This window comes from Cuculus canorus, chromosome 11 (genome assembly GCF_017976375.1).
Source record: "Cuculus canorus isolate bCucCan1 chromosome 11, bCucCan1.pri, whole genome shotgun sequence".
Classification (NCBI taxonomy): Eukaryota; Metazoa; Chordata; class Aves; order Cuculiformes; family Cuculidae; genus Cuculus; species Cuculus canorus.
In genome coordinates this window covers 647,618-665,490 of record NC_071411.1, presented here as the reverse complement: position 1 = coordinate 665,490, position 17,873 = coordinate 647,618, and the positions used below count along the sequence as shown (strand labels likewise).

The following is a 17,873-nucleotide window of genomic DNA, read 5'->3' as shown; positions in this document are numbered from 1 at the left end:
GGAAGAGAATTTATATGTATGTATTTAAAAAAATTGTTTAAAAATGGATTAAACATTTCAGAGAGTTGTAGTGGGTTGTAGTACTGCTGGACAAGTGCCTGGGAGCTCCTTTAAGAGGTTTGGTCAGTTGCCTAGCATCTGTTCTGCAGCGTGTGCTGAAGTCAGCAGAGGTGAGAGAACCTCTGCAGGGAGCAGGACCTGCTATTTCTAGCAAAAGGTCAAACAGCTGAATCTGAAACACTGGACTGGAGGTGTCAACGTTTGGAATAGTTGAATTTTTTTGAGCCCAGCAGATGGGCAGCTACTGGACTTTTTTTTTTTTTTTTTTTTTTTGTGGTATGCATGTCTTCTCTCAAAGTACCCCTCTTCACGACAAGCCAAACTTAATGTCTTGTAATGTATGTGATTCAGCTGTGATCACAGTGATTTTTTTTTTCCCCTACTTTTGTGTTAAGGGATAGAAAGTAGCTCTGTTTTCCATTACCTGTGTACTGAACCCACTGCAGATTCTCAGATATTTTCCTGGTGATTTCTTCTGGTTTTTTATTTTTTTGGTTTTTTTGGTTGATAGGTAGCACCTCTTTGCTGTCTGGAGGAAATAAAGCAAAGCTCTTTTTTAAAATCAGAAGGTGCAGTTGAGGTACAGAAACACAAAGAGACCTCTGTGTTTAGAAACCCTGTAGCTTTCCTGACTGTCCCCTCACTGACAGGAGTGTATTGATCTGTGGTCAGTTGAGCGCAGACCTGTGTGAAGATGTGTGGCTTGGCCTCATCGCAGTTACTGTTCTTTTGGAGAGGTCTTGGATTTAGTCACATCTGACGCTGTTTCAATTAAGTGTCTGCCTGGGCCTCTTAGCTATAGAAGTGATTAAATAGAGTTAGGAATGTTATGTTTTATTGTCATTTATTTTTTGATGCGGGTCTTTACTCTTGCAGGTGGCTGATGGTTCTTCCATGTTCCTGATAATTCAGTTTTTGTATATATATGTATATAAAAAATATATGTACGCATGTATATAAAATATATATATACACACATGCAGATATATGAAAATCGTGTTTTTGTGTTGCAGTGCAAAGAGAAAGGTGCCTTCACTGTGGTAGTGGACAGTTATGTGAAGGAGGAGGAAGGCACGGGTGTTGTACATCAGGCCCCCTATTTTGGTGCTGTGAGTATGAACTGTTTGTTTTGTCCCAATATACATCGCTTGGCTTTCCAGCTCCGGTGGACTGCCTGTCAGGGTCAGCAGGATATGAACAATCCTCCCATTTGCTACTTAGAAAAGTAAGAATACAATGAGGCATTGTGTTCTAATGAGCTCTTGACTCCCTCATGTCCTTTGTGTACTGGGCTGGAGACTTCGGTGTCCTTTGGTTTGGTTATTGTGATTTGTGAGGTTAACTCACCACTGCATCTTCTAAGTGTCACTCCTCTGGGCTTTTTTCAAAGTCTACATTTACAGCTTCAAGGAGAAATGATGTTTTTGCGCTGATAGTAAGAATTGGCTTTGCTAAGCAATAATTCTGGGTGGTAACAGCGGTCCTGCCAGCACGCTGCCCCTCTTCAGTGTTTCAATTCCATTCCATTACTCATTGGGCTTTTAGAGAAGGAATAAATGCTTTGACTGCTTTTGTACTGAGACTTTATCCCTCGCTGTAAAAGGATTTTTTTGCACTCCATTCTTTTTTCTCTCTTTATTGTCCTTTCCCTTAGCCCATTTTTCTGAAGGTTAAGAGGGATAATTTTTCATGGATTTCATCATTGCAGTTTTAGATACACGAACTAAAGGCAGTAGTTCAGGCTTATTGTCCGTTTTGTATAGTATCCTGTCTTCAGCCATTGTCCGAAGTTGCCCTCAAAAACCTTGCGGTAGAGCTGCCAGTGCCCAGCAATTAGCAATCCCTGGACCACGAGCCCTGTCATCATTTCCAGAAACAGTTAGCATTAGTAATAGGCCTCCTCATATTCGTGTGAAACATGCCCTCCTTTTCTGTCTCTTTATGCATGTCTCTGCAGAGTGCATCCATTGTGGTGGGGCCTCCCTTGTCAAGGTGAACACTGGTATGAAAAGGTGTGCCAGCTTTATACAGCTGGGAATACAAAATGGGCCTGGGCTGTGTTAGTAGTTAGTGAAGAAATTCACAGTGACTGCTTAGGTTTCTAAGGGCCACCATACCACTTGCACCTCGGCTATTCCCCTTTATCTTGCAAAGACTTAACAGAAGGGCTGGGGGGCAGACTTGATTTTGAGGCAGGAGCTCTTGCTGTAGGAGATGGGAGGAACTCGGGAGGAAATGATCTCTTGACTGCTGTGGTGTTTGGTTGTGTATTTGCACAATGTGGTTGTTGGATAGGCTGACTGGGCCTTTCGAGCAAGGATTATCTGCCCTCTTGCATTTGATTTTGTTATAAACATGCAGAAATTCCTCTAAACGCATCGGAGAAAGAGCTCTTGTGTATCTCTGTCTCGTGAAGCCAGCAGTTAGCCTTAAAAACATTTTTTAAAAAAACATGAGGGTTTGAACACATTGCAAAGAAAAAAAATTTGTGAAATGTTAGTGTACCTCTTCCTCATACAAACATCACAAACAAGATTTGCCGTCACTAGCTAAGGAGCACCTTGACTCTGCGGGTCATGATGCGTGGGCCTGTGGCAGCTGGAGATGCTGTCTTTAGAAGGACATTGCGTAGCGTACATTGCACCTAATGCTCTGCTTTTTCCTCTTGGCAGCTATGTAGTCCCCTTTTGACAACCCACTGGGTATATTTGTTCTGAAAGGCTCACGAAGAGCTCTGGTGCACTTTCAGAAATCCTTCGTATCGTAGGCCCTGTAGAGAATGCAGGATGTTGCATGTGTTGGCATTGTATATTTGCTTTTAAGAACCCAAGCTCAGAGGAAAGAAGAGGGAATTCATGACTGTAGGAAGGACTGTCTTCCTACTTAATTGGCTGCTGTGCAAACTCCTGTACTGTTGTGTTAAAGGTGAATTGGAAAGAGGGAGAAGGGTAAGCGGAGCAGGAAGCGAGTGTCGGAGGAGAAGGAGCTAAGTCCTTCACAGAAAGAGTCCCATCTTGTCTATAGTCCCCTCAATATAAATAAGTCCCCCTGATAAATAGGGATAGAAAGTAGGTTTGGTGGTTTTATTTAGTTCTGCTTACTGTATTACTGGTAGCTTAGAAATGAATTCTTCTCCAACAGAATTCCAGCTTCATTTAGTACCAAGATTTGTAGTTTGATTGTCTTGTGTGATGCTTTTGCCAAATACCAGCTGCCACACGATATCAAAGCACTCTATTATTTCAGTTCAAAAGAAATCAAAATTAAGGCTCGCAGAACAAGACAAACCTGTATTAAAAGCTCTGTAAACTCATTGTACCTCCAGATGAGCATGACACTAAAATTCAGCTGCTCAGGCATTTCATCATATGTAAATGTAGCTGCAGTCAGCTTGCAAAGCTTTAGTAGCATTTGATTTGCATACGGGCCTTGTGCTTGTGGTGCCCACTCAGACTGTCACGGGAGTTCCACAGTATGGGACTGTTGTGCTCGCCTTTCAGGAAATCGCAGTGTATACTTCAGTTTGTTAAGAGGTGCTGAAGGTGAACCTTTGGACTTTGTGGTAGTGGTGTATTTTAATTTCAGACAGAAAAGCTTTGAGTTCTCGTGAACAAGCTGTTTAATGGCTTTTGCTTCATCCATTTTGTGTATGGCTTTTAACTTTTTATTTGTAATCTTCCAGAGACCTAGTCGCGGCAGGGGTACAAAAGTGAACACTGACTTTCCTCCTGGAAAGAGCTGTAATTGGTCTTAGTTTTCCTGGGAGCTTAGCACTTGTGGATTTGTGTGTATGCTGGAATACATTCATGGGTTGTGCTTACCGAAGCAAACCTTCATTAAATCAAACACCAGGTCAGTCTGGAAAGCTTTTGCATTGCAGTTTCAGTTCCTCAAAGGAGAGGAATGAACTGTAGGAAACCAAGATAGCAAAGCCCTCATATATCATTGGCTGCCTCAGCGATGCAAATCGAACTGAACCACCTCTTGACCTAGGTCCTGCGAAGTAGAAGGTGTTATGTTTTAAATAGGTTGCTAGGCTTTGTAGCCTTCACTGGCTGCTTCTTCAGAGCCTTTTACAACTGCCTGCCAAGTCTGGGTTGACGCTAGTTCTGTCATCTGGCCTTTTTTTAGCCACTGCAGTCTGCTTGCTGCATCTCGTCAATAATCGCTGATGAAAGGTCAGCTGAGAACAGGCTTATCTCGACTAATGTATTGACTGAAGGAGCTGATGACCAAGTGGAGGCTGAGTAATCGTGAAGGCTGTCTGCAGCTGCTGGTGAGGGGAAGGAGGCTGTGGCCTGGAGTAAACGAGTGATGTAGGTGGTGTGGCTTTCGTTTATATGTATAATGCCTTTGTACATGGAGTAGTTATTTTCACTATCGCTATGGAAGTTTCATCATTGTAAAATATGTTGTAGATCACTAGGTACCATCTGCCAGATCTAGGTTGAGGGAGCTGGTAAGCACAGGGACTGGTGATCTCCTTGATCAAGGTGGAGAAATGCCTTTAGAGTGCAACTGTTGTGAAATAGCTGCTTGTTTTAGGAAAGGTGAACAAGCTCTGAGCATGGAGTCGGGGAACAGTTCAGCTGCTGCCAGTTGGATGGGCAGGGTCACTGCAGGTTCTGTTTCGCACTACACCAATGGTCAGGTCGCTGAAGTCCCTGGTGTCCCCTGGCTAGTCAGAGCAGCCATACAGGAACCACTGGGATGGAAAAAGCAACCGGCCTCGATGCAGGCTGAGACAGGTCTTGTGCTTTGAGGCAGGTGAGGCGATTCTGTGAATGTGCTGCAAGTGATCTCCAGCTGTCCCCTTATTCTTTCCCCTTCCACCCCAGGATGGTTTAGATAAGGACTGATGTGGACTTGAAATCACGATCTGAGCTTTCCTATTCCTCTAATGTTTTTCATTAGCTCTTTCTTACGATACTGTTGTTGTTTAGCAGTGTTCGTGGAAAGTCTGAAGTGACCCTTAAGCTTTCCCTCTTCTCTTCCCCTCCTTCCTCCTCCCCCCTTACTGCTACAGGAAATGGTATGTTTAAATGGAAGCTGGCCAGGAAAATCAGCTGCAACGTTGTCCATGTGCAGTGCTTGTTCAATAGTGTTGCCTGTGGGTCAGCAAAGATTTGAGAAGTGCAGATTTAAAGGCTTTAGATCATTAAGATGTTCAGAAAAGGGTATTTCTTGCGTGGAACTCTGGATTTAGATTAAAACAAGCTGCCTTCAAAAAATACAGCACAGGCTTGTGTGTTGCAGAGCTGCGGGTCGGCAGCTGGGAGGAGAGTGTGACGTGGCAGTTGTCAGTTCCTTTACTGTGCGATAGCAGCCTGAGGCTGCTGACTACATACATGCACGTTTGTGTGTATGTGTGTCTGTATGCACAGAAGTGCATGCACATATCCACTCTACTAGAGAGAAAACACAAATATTCTGAAGAAGTCGGCATTTCTGTGATGAATAGAAGTCCAATCCTGTAACATGTATCTTTTCTTATACATGTTTGGGAGTGGTGAAGGCTGACTATTTTGCTATTTTTGTCCAGTCATCGCATTTCGCTTTAATATTTAATTTCTTTTTCCAGGGAGTGTTTTGTATTTCTATAACTCTGTGTTTGTCTCTTTTCAGGATGATTACAGAGTCTGTACCGACTTCAATATTATTCAGAAGGATTCTGTGCCCGTCTGTCCTGTTGATGCGTCGGGCTGCTTCACAGCAGAGGTGACCGACTTTGCTGGACAGTACGTGAAGGTTAGTTCTCTTGGAAGGTGAAGCACTAATTTACTGAAGATAAATGTTACATACAGTAGAAGTGTTCCTTTCTTTCCTTAACAGGCTTTGTCTTCAGTGTGTCTTTGATAACTGGAAAAATCAAAATGTGGTTCAACATTTGCAGCAATGTTGCAATTGTTTATTGCGGTGTCTGAAAAATAAAGATTTTGAAGCATAAGTAATAGTGTAAACGGAGTAGTGAAAGGGCAAGGGAGTATCCTCTGCATCTCCTGCAGAGTGTGCCTGGCTTCTCCCTCATTCCTGTTACCTGTGCAGTCTCTAATCCATGCGCAAAGGCCTCCCTCGCCTCTAGATGAACTGGAGTTCCCATGTGTTGTTAGGTTTGTGCCAGCCAGGCAGTGTAACGCGACTTATTAGAGGAGAGAAATCAGTTGTTTTGCCCACCTGTAGGTGCAATGTGAGTTTACTTGCCAATGCATTCATGTAAAAGGAGCCCACAAGAGCTCCAGGTTGTCACAGACACGAGTCCGCAAGAAGGAGTCCCTCTTTAATGCCATGCGCTAAGAAAACAGAGCAGAGGAATGGGTTGTAGGGAAGTCTTAAGTATCAGGTAAGAAGCATTACATGGCTTCCTGCTACAAACTCTGAAGACTTAATAAAAGATTTAAATTATTAAATAATGTGAGTTCTAGCTTGTATTATCACTACTGAAAACTTGTGTTTTTTACACAGCTATGTATGTGGAAACAGAGGTGAGGGTAAAGAGGGCCTGAAGCTGCATACCAGGGTTTGGAGAGCAACCCTTTTAATTTGGGTATTGGGGAGTTGTAGCTTATTGAAACAGTGACATTTGTATTCCAAAGAAAATCTTTTGTTCTGTCTTTTTAGGATGCAGACAAGAACATCATTAAGTTACTGAAAGAGAAGGGCAGACTGGTTCACAGCAGTAGTTTTAAGCACAGCTACCCTTTCTGCTGGAGGTAAGGAGAGAGATGCATGTGGCTTTAGGATTGAGATTTTAACTGAGTAGTTCTTTAGGTTTGTCTAGTTTTTCCCTTCCCTTGACTGACTTCATTTTTAACAAGACTAAAAGTAAAAGGAGTCAAGAAAACTGAAATAGGAAAGCTCCGATTTCGGTCTCGTATTGAAGTACATGGAATTTTTGCCTTAAATCTGATGAACTTAAATGGAGTACTGAAATTGCTTCTGTTACAATTTTACAGGTGTTTTTTTGTAGTTTGAGCTTCTCCTACTCCAGTGTTGTGTGTGGTACTGCTAACTGCCTTCTGAAGACTGCTGTAATAAGTCTGTAAAAGCTTATTTTCTAAACAGCTAAGTAAGAATGGCAGAAAAGGATTTTGCATTGTATCCAAATAGGTCTGTCACAGAGCATCTTTAAATGTTTGTGTTCAAGCTTTCCACTTTTTGGAGAAAATGGCTCTATTAGAGCTGTTACCACAGTTACTTCTTGTTATCCTTGTGAAATGGCTTTTCTCTTTGGAGTCTGCTAGAGCTCACCTTCCACATTATAAATGTGGAAATGTCCGTATTCTTGATTAAAATCAAAGTTAGCATTTACCCGCTGCAGTGGGTAGTAAGCATGATACGTAAGTCTGTTTTCCTGCTCAGTCATTCCTGAATGCAGTTCACAAAGAGTGGTTGTGTCTTTGATCAGAAACAGGAGTTGGCGCATTCATAATGCGTGTGTGGGTTTCTTAGAAATGTCTGGTTTTGCCAGTTAGAAGTTCAAGATGAGCTCTGGAACGTCAGGGCAGTGGTTCAGCACAGTCACCTATCGCGACTCTTTCTTGTCAGCCTGGGAATTTGTAGGGGTTGCAGGCAGACTCTGTGTGTGTATCCCCGCGGGCCTTCAGTGCAGGAAGCAAACGTGAGAAGATTTCATGGTGAGAAATACACGGTAGACAAATTTATTCTAGAAATGAAGCGTGATTTTTATCAGTGTCTTCTCTGGTTTTAAATGTATACAATTGCTGTTGCAATTCTGTTGTCAAAATTGAGAAATGTACACACGAATCTATGTATAAAGACATCAAACAGTGTCAGATTTAAAAAAAAAGAAACCAGTAATCTCTTAGCAGGAATGCTGTGTTTAACCGGTTTGTTGCAAGTAAAGGCGCGCTTTAGAAAGGATATGATTTTATATCAGAATCACTTGAAATTTTGAAGCCCTAGGTGGTGCGTACAGCACCTGGACTGCAGCAGCTGTGGTGAGAGCTTTTCTAAATAACTGTAGTGCCGCTGTGTTCTAGCAGAGTGCGTTTCTCTGATCTACGGCAAGAATGACCTTTCCTTGCTCTTGAATAGCTGGACTGGTTTGTTTCTCAGGGCTGAGGGATCACTCTTCAAGTGTTACATCCTTCATGAGCTGGGACAGAATTTGAAAAGTGGCAGCCCAAAACCAAGCAGCGCTTGTGTTTTTCCTACATAGTGATCAAATGTGCGATCCTGGCCTTCTGTGACAAACCAGGAAGGTGGAAATGCTGATTCTCCAGGACGTACTTAATCCTACCGCTCTGTTGACATTTTTGTTGATTGATGATAAGTTGCAGGCAGCACCTAGCAGCAAATTATCTGGTGGGAAGAACAGAATAATGGATTCTACTTGAAAAGCTCATTTCACTGCCATCAGAAATCAAACCATAATTGGAATATGCTAAAAGTAGAAGAGTAGTTCTTAACTTCAAACAGAGTTATAAGTTATTTTGATTAATGTAAGAAAACTTTGAAATCAGACTCTTCTCCTTAATGTGCTACTGCTCCTGCTTTTCCCTGGAACCAGGTGTTATTGAATCCTCAGTATGTTGAGATATTTTCCCTCTTTTTACATGTCATCAAATTTGGGCCATTCTCTGCATTTCCCTATTGATGTGATACACAATGATTTTCTGTGAACTACCCTTTAAAAATATGAGGGGGGAATCCAGTAACAACTTCGGATGTACACAGTGGATAGCTTTCAGTTAGAATTCCCCTTCATGGGAATTGCTGGAGGCGGAGACCCTTGGTCAGAAACGCTCCATGTACACCTGAGATCCTGAGTCTGCATGGGCTGCGTAACAACTCAACTGCTCTGAAAGACAGCAGAGGTAGCAAGCAATGCAGTCTAAGTGTCCGCTGCCACCACTGCTCGCTGTTCAATTGCAAAGCAATACCTGGAAGCCCTGTCCTTGGCAGACACAGAGCTTTCCAGCCAGTGAAAGCAGAACCAAGAAGCATCTTTCATAGCACGGGGTCAGGTGTCTATAATTTGTTTCCTAAATTGCAAGAAATGAAATGTGAATACGATCGTGTCATTTGTTTTAAACGTCTGCGTGAGCCAAAACAGGCATGAGAGGAGTATTGGGACCCTGCAGTGTCCAGAGAGAATGGGCTTTCCAGTCTTCATCTTATCAAGTGTAAAGACTGTAGCTCAGGGAGTGCTAATTCTGTAGCAGTGCTCAGGCACACGCAGTCTGCTCAGGTGCTCCAATTCCTCTGATACCATTCTGAAGGAGGTGTTTATGAGGAGAGCAGAACATTATTCAGTAAAGACAGAAGGGAATGTTCAGGCAGGAATTTTGTAAGCATCAGTCTCTGATTTGAGTCTGCCCTGCTCTTTTTTTTCTTGTCTTGTACTGATGGAGAACACAACCCAGTAATGGGTGTTTCTCATTTGGTTCTACAGCAGAGAGCTGAGCCAGTTTCCTCAGCCCTTCTGCCAGAGATGGGTAGGGTGTTACTGGTTGGACAAATTTTCGGTGTGGTGTTCTGGTTTTGTCTCCTGCTGAGACGCTACTTGACAGTACAGTTTGAAGAAAGAAAATAGGCTAGCTGTGCCACTTTCCATTTCTTACTGCCTTCATGTATGTGTGGAAGCAGTGCTCCGGGGATGCTTTAGAATGTTTATCAAGCATTATAACACTGCAGTGTGAGGAGTTAACCAAACTGTTCCCTTTTTGGGGGAACTCAAGGACTTAAATTTGAGAAACAGAACTTGCAGCTTGGTGCGTTTGCATTGAATAGCTGTACCACTACTACATTACCACTGCCTTGAGCTCCTACCACCTCCTGTAAGGTTGTAGATACTTTGGGTCATAAAAGATGCAGCTTGAAATGCATGTTTTGTAGTCAAAAGGCAATATATTCTGAAATCCAGGATTAAGAGAAGTGATGTGCTTTTTATTATTGGACTTCATGGACCATGAGTGCAGTTTTTCAGATTTGAACAACCTTTGCTGTGGGTTTTCTTCTCTTCTGTTGGTCAGACACATGAAGCGTTAGGAAGTGCTTCCACAGCAGCAATTCTAATTTACATCATAATCTCCGGTAATTTGTGCGTTTCAAATGGGTCCTTGCTATAGATAAAAATGAAATGAATTGAAATTTTAAGATGTTCCGACAGATGTTTAAGAGTTACGACATTGCTAATGACTTTTACCCTCTATTCGTTGACTGCGTCCTTCAGAAGAGTGCATATTACTGGAGCGGTCTCTCAAGACCTTAACCAATTGTATGATGGAACTGGCAGATGAGAGGCTGGGTTGAGAGTCAGGTGCTCGGAAATGCTGGTTTTACTTGGGTGATGCAGGGAATTGCTCAGTCTCTACGCTCTGCCTGACAGTGTTACCGTTCCTAAGATATCCCAAGTTCTGAATCCACTCCTCCCTACATGGGGTTTGTGTGGCTTTCATGGAATGAAGAAGTAAGATCTGTATTAAGATGTGTATCTTCTTACTTCTTTATGCTTGTTTGGGACATTCATCTAGTTAACCCTGGGCACTGTTACTCATCTTTATGGTTTATTTTTGTTCTTTTAAATGCAAGTAGTGAAAACTTAGCGTGTGTTTTCTGGATTTGCAGGTTGTTACGCATGTAAAGATACAGAATGAGCTCATGTGCAAGGCATCTATTAAAATGAGTCGCATTGACTGAAGTTCGTATTGTTGTTCTATGTAGGAACATTAGGAACATACATTTCAAACCCAAGTGTCGTTTGAATGTTCTCATGATTTCTCTAGCTACATGAATTCCTTAAATTGCTGGGTTTGAATTTATTTATTTATTTATTTAGGATTTGATTTTAAAATAGTAGCTCACATAAATGTAGTAGTTTGTGTAATTTAAACAATAAAATAAACCCCAACCTTTGTAACTGTGATAATATTTCAGGAGCAATGATTTCAGTCTGTGGGAAGGGGACTGTCGTGTACAATAATACATTTTTAGAGTATTTTAGAGGTACTATATCACTGTAAATATTTTTGGTTTGCTCCCTTCCCTGTCCCCTCCCCTCTACAGGTCAGATACTCCCCTGATATACAAAGCTGTGCCGAGCTGGTTTGTGAGAGTGGAGCACATGGTGGAGAAGCTGCTGGAGAATAACGCGCAGTGCTACTGGTAATGTCTCATGTGTGAATTTTTTTGCTTTTGCTTGGGGTTTTTGTACGTGTGCACCAGGACCCTACAAAGCTCTGTCTCACTGTTACTGTGCTATCTTTGCGTCCTATTTCTGTTCTGTCTTTCTGAGCCAGTATTACTGGAATGGGGCTGCTAGCTGGTTTTAAGTCGTGTTTTATCTCAGGTTTCATCACATCACACATCAATGTGTTTCGAAGTGGTAGAGTGGTAGATAAATGGAATTAACCTGATTAATTGCGTACCAGCCCACTACTCGAACGTGTTTGTGCACTGTGCTGTTCCTGTGTCTGAGACATTCTTTGCTCATGTAAAATCCCATGGAGAAATATATTTTTGGGTGTAAGTAAGGTTGTGTGTATACTAATAATTTACAGTGAAACACTTTACAAAATCATTGAAAGTCTCCTTGTATCATGGTATACGATCCTAAGAAATTTGGTATGAGAGAACCCACAAAGGAAAATCAGCTAGTGGAAGCATAGAAGTGTGCAGTTAAGCCTCCCAAAAGGGTCTGCTAGAGAGAAGGATTTATGCAGTTAAACTGTGGGTATTTATTGTTCTAAATTAAACTAATTTTTAGTTAAGTCCTTTTTGTTCTTTAGTTATTGCAGATAACTAAAGAATTAGTTATCTGATACTTTGTCATAGGTGCATTTGAAGAGAAAAACTGAAACTATGCAACACCCCTCCCCAAACCCAGCCTGTCCCGAAAACACCCCCAAAAAAATTCAGTTCAACTGCCCAACCTGATGTAATAGTTGTAAATAAACTCACTTTCAAAAGTTTGAATCAAAATGTTCTACTAACAGCAAAAATGGGATCATTATATTTACATAGGAAATGTGGAAAATGTTTTTGTGAAATTAGCAGCTGAGTTTTAGATCATTTAAATACAATGTTAAATCAGCAGTAAGAGGGAACTATTGGCAGTGGTATCTCTTTTGAGAGTTGGTTGTGGGTTTCTGGTGTGTTAGTAACAAAAGGAACTAATCTTCTCCACCTCTGTAACCTATCTTTTCATTTCTCCTCCTCTCATAAATAACTTGTGCCTGGGAAGTTGAGACCAGATGGGGAGAGTGTGGAGATTACAGCCTCACTGAGTTGTGCTGTGCCCCATTTCCGTTGTTACTCAGTCTTGTCAGCCTGTGGGAGGGTTGGGATCCCGGCACTCTGTGCCTCTGCTCAGCAGCTGGAACGGTCGCAGAGGAGGGGACTCACCTTGCAGTGCCCAAGGATGGTGGGTGCTGCGTTTGCTCTCGGGCAGCAGCTGGCAACAGGGTTCTCTGTGAGCAGCCTTTGCATAACGGCTTACATGGTACGAGCACTGTAAATACTGAAGTACGTGGGAAAAGTTAGCGCTCTATGATACGCGCCGTCCAAAAACGCTGCAGTGTTGGCTTGCTCGTAAGCACAGACCCAGTCTGGATATGTAAGAAGGTTTTATAGATTAGTAAGTGTTGCTTTATGTTTTTCGTAACAGAACATACTGTGATGCTTCTTTGGGGGAAAAATAAACTGGAGAGGGGGTGAAAGTGTCTGTTCTTGGCTTTAATTAGCTTTCTCAAGATGCTTTTACTGGTTTGATGACTGACAGTAGAGCTGCATACTTAATTTTCACATGAATATAAGAAAAATGTAATGATCCTATTAGGGAAGTAATTGACTGGTTGAAATAGTTTTGCTTTTCCAGAAGCAAGGCCTCAAGAAAACACCGCTGAGTGACCTCCGCTTATCCAGGAGGCATTAGTACGAACTAGCAAACAGCGTGAGCCCTACATCATCTACAGTTTGGGTCCAAAGTGGTGCTTCTAAGTGTTGAGCAGTGGGGATACAAGTGGAACCAAGTGTGAGAGCTGCTATCGCGAAGATGGGGTAGAAGAAACAGGTTGTTGTATTGGTTGGAATTACAGTAACTGCCTGTCCTTCAAGCAGTTCCTGAGGCTCAGCAGTTCTGTAAGTGAACATAAAACTGATTGCTCAGGACTCCTCTCGAAACAGTGTGGTCTCGAGATACTGGGAATCTTTTTGCAGGCAGTATGCCTACAAGTAGAGAGGAATGGTCACAAAATGATTAGTGCGGTTACATTAACACTGGAAACGTGTATGCAATTTGCTAATTACTGCTTGGAATACTCAATGGTTTTTGTTACATAGAGATGGCTTTTAAAACCTAGCTTTTTAAAAGAAAGAAGCATTACTTCTAAGGTTTTCTTCCTGTGTTCTCCGCTGATGTCAGTTGTTTGGGGCGTAACTTCTTAAGGTGGTGTTGGGACTGCTAGCCTTCTTCAGTATTCATTTATTTCAATTCTGGGAACTCAATCTTCCCCAAACCTACTTTTTTTTGCTTTTGAAGAGACTTGATCTCTGAAAATGTCACAGGAATAATACCTCGCTTTTTAAAAACTTATTTTTGGATTCTCTGGGGCTTCAGCATGTCCTGAAAATGAGAAAATTGGGGATGAATGCTTTTCAGACTATATTAACCTTTGCAAGACGGGCTTGGCTGCATTGCTTTCTTTGTTCCTGTAATGGACTGATAGGTATAGTGTCCCTTAAGAATAGCTGCACTCTTTATAGGTATCCTTTTTGATGAAATAGATTAAACATAGTTGGACAAACTTTGCAACCTGATTGCATTTCTAATTAGCTTTTTTAATGAAGTAGCCTACTGATAAAGCCATGGTTATTCAAAATTTATTAAAGCTGGCAACTATATCTTCATTTTTCCAAATGAACAGAACTGTAGCTTTGAAGAATGATTACATGAGTAATGTGCCAGCGCTTTTGTAAAATCAGAAACCAAAAAGACCTCTCTCCTTTCTCCTGACCTTATTCTGATCAGAGTGGAATGTAAGTTGCTGACAATGCAGAGTGGGAACAGCGTTTCAGAGGCTGTGTTTCAGTTTTTAATCCAGTCCCTTACCGAATGTTCCTTTACCACACGACTGGTAGGAGAGATTGCTTTTTACGAAATTTAGATTAAAAAAAAAAGAAAGGGTATCTTGTATTTGGTATTCAGAGAAGCTGCTGGTGTTTTTCTGGAGATAGGGTGGCACGTTTGGCTGCCGTGCTGCTCAGGGCTGACAGACCTTGGCTTCGATTGCCTCGATATGGGGGGTTCGATGCAGCACCAGTCTCTGACGGAAGTGGGCTGGATTTCAGCCTTGGTGGTTTGTTGTAACTATCACCTTATGGGATGATTTGTTGGAAGAGCATTTAGTACATAACCGTGGACAACCACCTAACCCCTGCCCCTTCGGTTCCATGTATAATATAGGACTAATTCCTGTCATCACAGAGTCAAAAGTTGGTATAAATTGCAGATTTAGTAGTTACCATTTAGACTTAATGTTTCTGAACTGTTGTTGCTCATGCTTGTGGCAGTTTAAGAGGTTCTGTAGACTGTATGGTTCCTATTGAAATACCAGATTAGAACTCTGTTCTAAAAATTTTTTTAAAAGCCTCCCTCAGGTACAATTCTCCTTCAGTAACTTCAGTGAGATTCACCTCTACCTGTTGACAAATTTCTAGTGTTAGAGACCATTGCACAGTTCTGACATTGCCTGCGTAAGATTTACAGCACTTGGGATGGTGGAAAAATGAGCATCAGTGGAAGGAAAGTTGTGACAGAAAACAGTAAGGGACTTCAAAGAAGCCAAGCCTTTTGTTCTTGCAGTGTCTTGGCACTGCAAAATTCAAGCATTGTAATAGAGTTTGATGTGTGGGTCTTCAGTTGAATGTCACTTTTTTTTTTTTTACTTTAAGAACTAACAGTTGAAACGATGAAGGAAAATACTATGCAGAACCCATCTGATAGGCCTTTTTACTAAAAGTTAATTCCCTGGTTTGCAATTTGTGAGTTTTGCACACATTTCCTGCTGTTCCTGCATGAGCACTCCAAACCCTAAGTGTTTTCCTGTGGGTCAAACATGTTAATCTTTTAGTAGCTTTTGTTCTTGGTCATTCTTGGTCATTCCGCACCTTGAGTACTGTGTTCAGTTCTGGACCCCTCACCACAAGAAGGATGTTGAGGCTCTGGAGTGTGTCCAGAGAAGAGCAACAAAGCTGGTGAGGGGGCTGGAGAACGTCTGACGAGGAGCGGCTGAGAGAGCTGGGGGTGTTTAGCCTGGAGAAGAGGAGGCTGAGGGGAGACCCTATTACTCTCTACAACTGCCTGAAAGGAGGTTGTGGAGAGGAGGGAGCTGGGCTCTTCTCCCAGGTGACAGGGGACAGGACAAGAGGGAATGGCCTCAAGCTGCACCAGGGGAGGTTCAGGCTGGATATCAGAAAAAAAATTTTCACAGAAAGAGTCATTGGGCACTGGAACAGCTGCCCAGGGAGGTGGTCGAGTCACCTTCCCTGGAGGTGTTTAAGGAACGGGTGGATGAGGTGCTTAGGGACATGGTTTAAGGGAGTGTTAGGAATGATTGGACTCGATGATCCAGTGGGTCTTTTCCAACCTGGTGATTCTATGATTCTAATCTTCGACCAGCTGCCTGCTTTGCTGAACAGCAAATGACCTGGCACTTGCAAGGGTGGGACTGGATCGCGGGTGATGCCCGTCTTGTATCATAAATCCTGAGACTGACAGGATGTGCAGAAGATGGGCTGCAGAGCCCATGTGCCATTGAAAGTTAACAGTCATTCTACTGAACTCCTTGGATTTGTGCAGATGAGAAATCAGGCTCTGTAACAGAGGCAACAGAATTTTAAGTTATAACAGAATTATAGCGTAATGGAGGAAAAACAGCTACCGAGTCCCTTGTTTTCTTCCTTTCACTTTTTTGTTAGGATGTCTCGGAGAATATTTTATTTTCTTGTTTGCTAACATTAATAAATGCTTTTTCTCTAGATGATTTTAAATGCATCCGAGGGGGAGGATCCCCCCCTGCCCTGCCTTGTTCTCCACCTTTAATATGGCCACGCAATTGTAACTTTTCTTCTTGAATCGTTGCTCACGCTTTTCTTGCTCGAGAACAGTGAATGCAGAGTGGGGCTTCTCTCCTGCAGTGCTTGTGTGGGAACAGCGATCCGCAGGCACTAGATGGCAACGTTTCCCGAGGAACAGTGAAACCCGTGTCATTGCCTGCAGCAGGAGGTGAAAAATACTGCTGCAGGGTTAGCCTTGTGTTTGTCTAATTTAGAGCAGCATCAATCAGAAGATTTTAATGCTGGCTGTTATCAGACATAGTTGAGGATTACAAGTCAGGTTTGAGGCTCGTTCCAGTTGATTTTGATGGCCTGTGTTCTGCTGTGCCCTAAATTTGCTGTTTCTTCTCAAAGCCTCTCAAGCAGAAATTGCCAGTTATGTCCTGAGTGCTGCAGATATCTTTTCAGTCCTGGTGAATGGTCATCTAAAGCTTGTTGTTGGGTTCAAGTAATAGCTTACCAAATAGAGAGTCCAAATGCCGGTTCACTAAGCAACTAACAGCGCCGTCTTCTCGGGCAGCTGGTGAATCTGTCTGCATGTGCATTGTGTGTCTGTCACTGTTACAGGATTGCTGACATATTTATGTAGATAAATCCAAATGAATCCAAAGTGGTCATGTTGTATAGAAGTACTTTGTGACTGTAAATGTCAAGATATTCCAAAGCAAACTGAGAAAGAAGAAAAGCAAAAGCTTGATTTCTCACTACCTTCAGGATGCAAGGATTTTTGCCATCTTCAATAAGATTAAGAATTTTACTGGTAGTTAGCGTGGTGTCTGGGTTGTACAAATCAAATACATTAGAATGTTTTTAGTGCGAGTATCACAAAATTGGAGGTTATGGCTTCCCTTAATCTGGGCTCGGCAGGCAGCTGTGCGCTGCTGATGGTTGTGATGCAGTCTGCAGCAGCATTGCAGTCTCACGCTGAAGTGTTGGTTGCTATGGGAACCAGGATAAAAGAGCGAAGAAAAACATTGCTACATCAAAATGATTGAAAGCTCTATTCATTTAGCAAATATGGACTACACATAAGCGGAAAATGGTCCTGCATAGGTGGAGACAACCCGAACTTGTGTGGGGTGCGTGGCTGTGCGCCATTCTAACGAGCTTTGGGGAGAAGGAGACTGCTGCAGTGGAAATCCTGCGTGCTTTGCAATCGGCTGACCTTTCCTCTCTTCCCCTTTCCTCCCTCTTGCCTCCCCCAATGTTTAAGTAGGTCCATGCTGTAGATTGGCGCTAATTAAACTGTCAAAAGGCCATGATATAGATTGCTTATTTTATCTCCTTGAATTAAAAACCATTAAAAATCAATTTGAGGGCACATTGAAGGAGGCATGTTATTAGAGTAAATTAACATAACCAAATTTAAGATTTTGTCTTCCAGGGATTGGTTAATGTTTAAAAAGAGAAGCAGATTCTGTATCTAAAACAAAACCCCCAGCTGTTACGCAATGCATTGAAATAAGTCTGTACATATTTCGTTAAATGACATCGGATAACTACTTAATCAGCTTTGGTTTTGCTCTTACAACTCTGCTATGTTCGTGAAGAAAGACTTCCTCCTTTCTGGCAGAGAAGAGATTTCTGGTTTCGGGTGTTGCCCAGCTCACTGAGTGAAAGGATGGATCTGGGACCACCTTCTCGGAACCAGACATGGCAGATGCTGTCTGCTGGTCTGGTATGAGATTTCCTCATTCACATGGTTTAAGGTAGTGTTCTGTATACCAGCTATATAG

General features: G+C 42.3%; 1 protein-coding gene across 2 annotated transcripts in view; it reads left to right on the top strand.

Annotated features, from left to right (window-relative positions):
• The window catches only part of IARS1 (isoleucyl-tRNA synthetase 1), a 78,102-nt gene that overhangs the window by 19,095 nt on the left and 41,134 nt on the right, over positions 1-17,873 (top strand). For both annotated transcript variants that reach the window (XM_054076323.1, XM_054076322.1), the window contains 4 exons: positions 1,074-1,169; positions 5,686-5,808; positions 6,679-6,770; positions 11,089-11,187. In XM_054076323.1, coding sequence (XP_053932298.1) covers positions 1,074-1,169; positions 5,686-5,808; positions 6,679-6,770; positions 11,089-11,187 — 410 coding nt within the window. The remainder of the gene's footprint in view (positions 1-1,073; positions 1,170-5,685; positions 5,809-6,678; positions 6,771-11,088; positions 11,188-17,873) is intronic.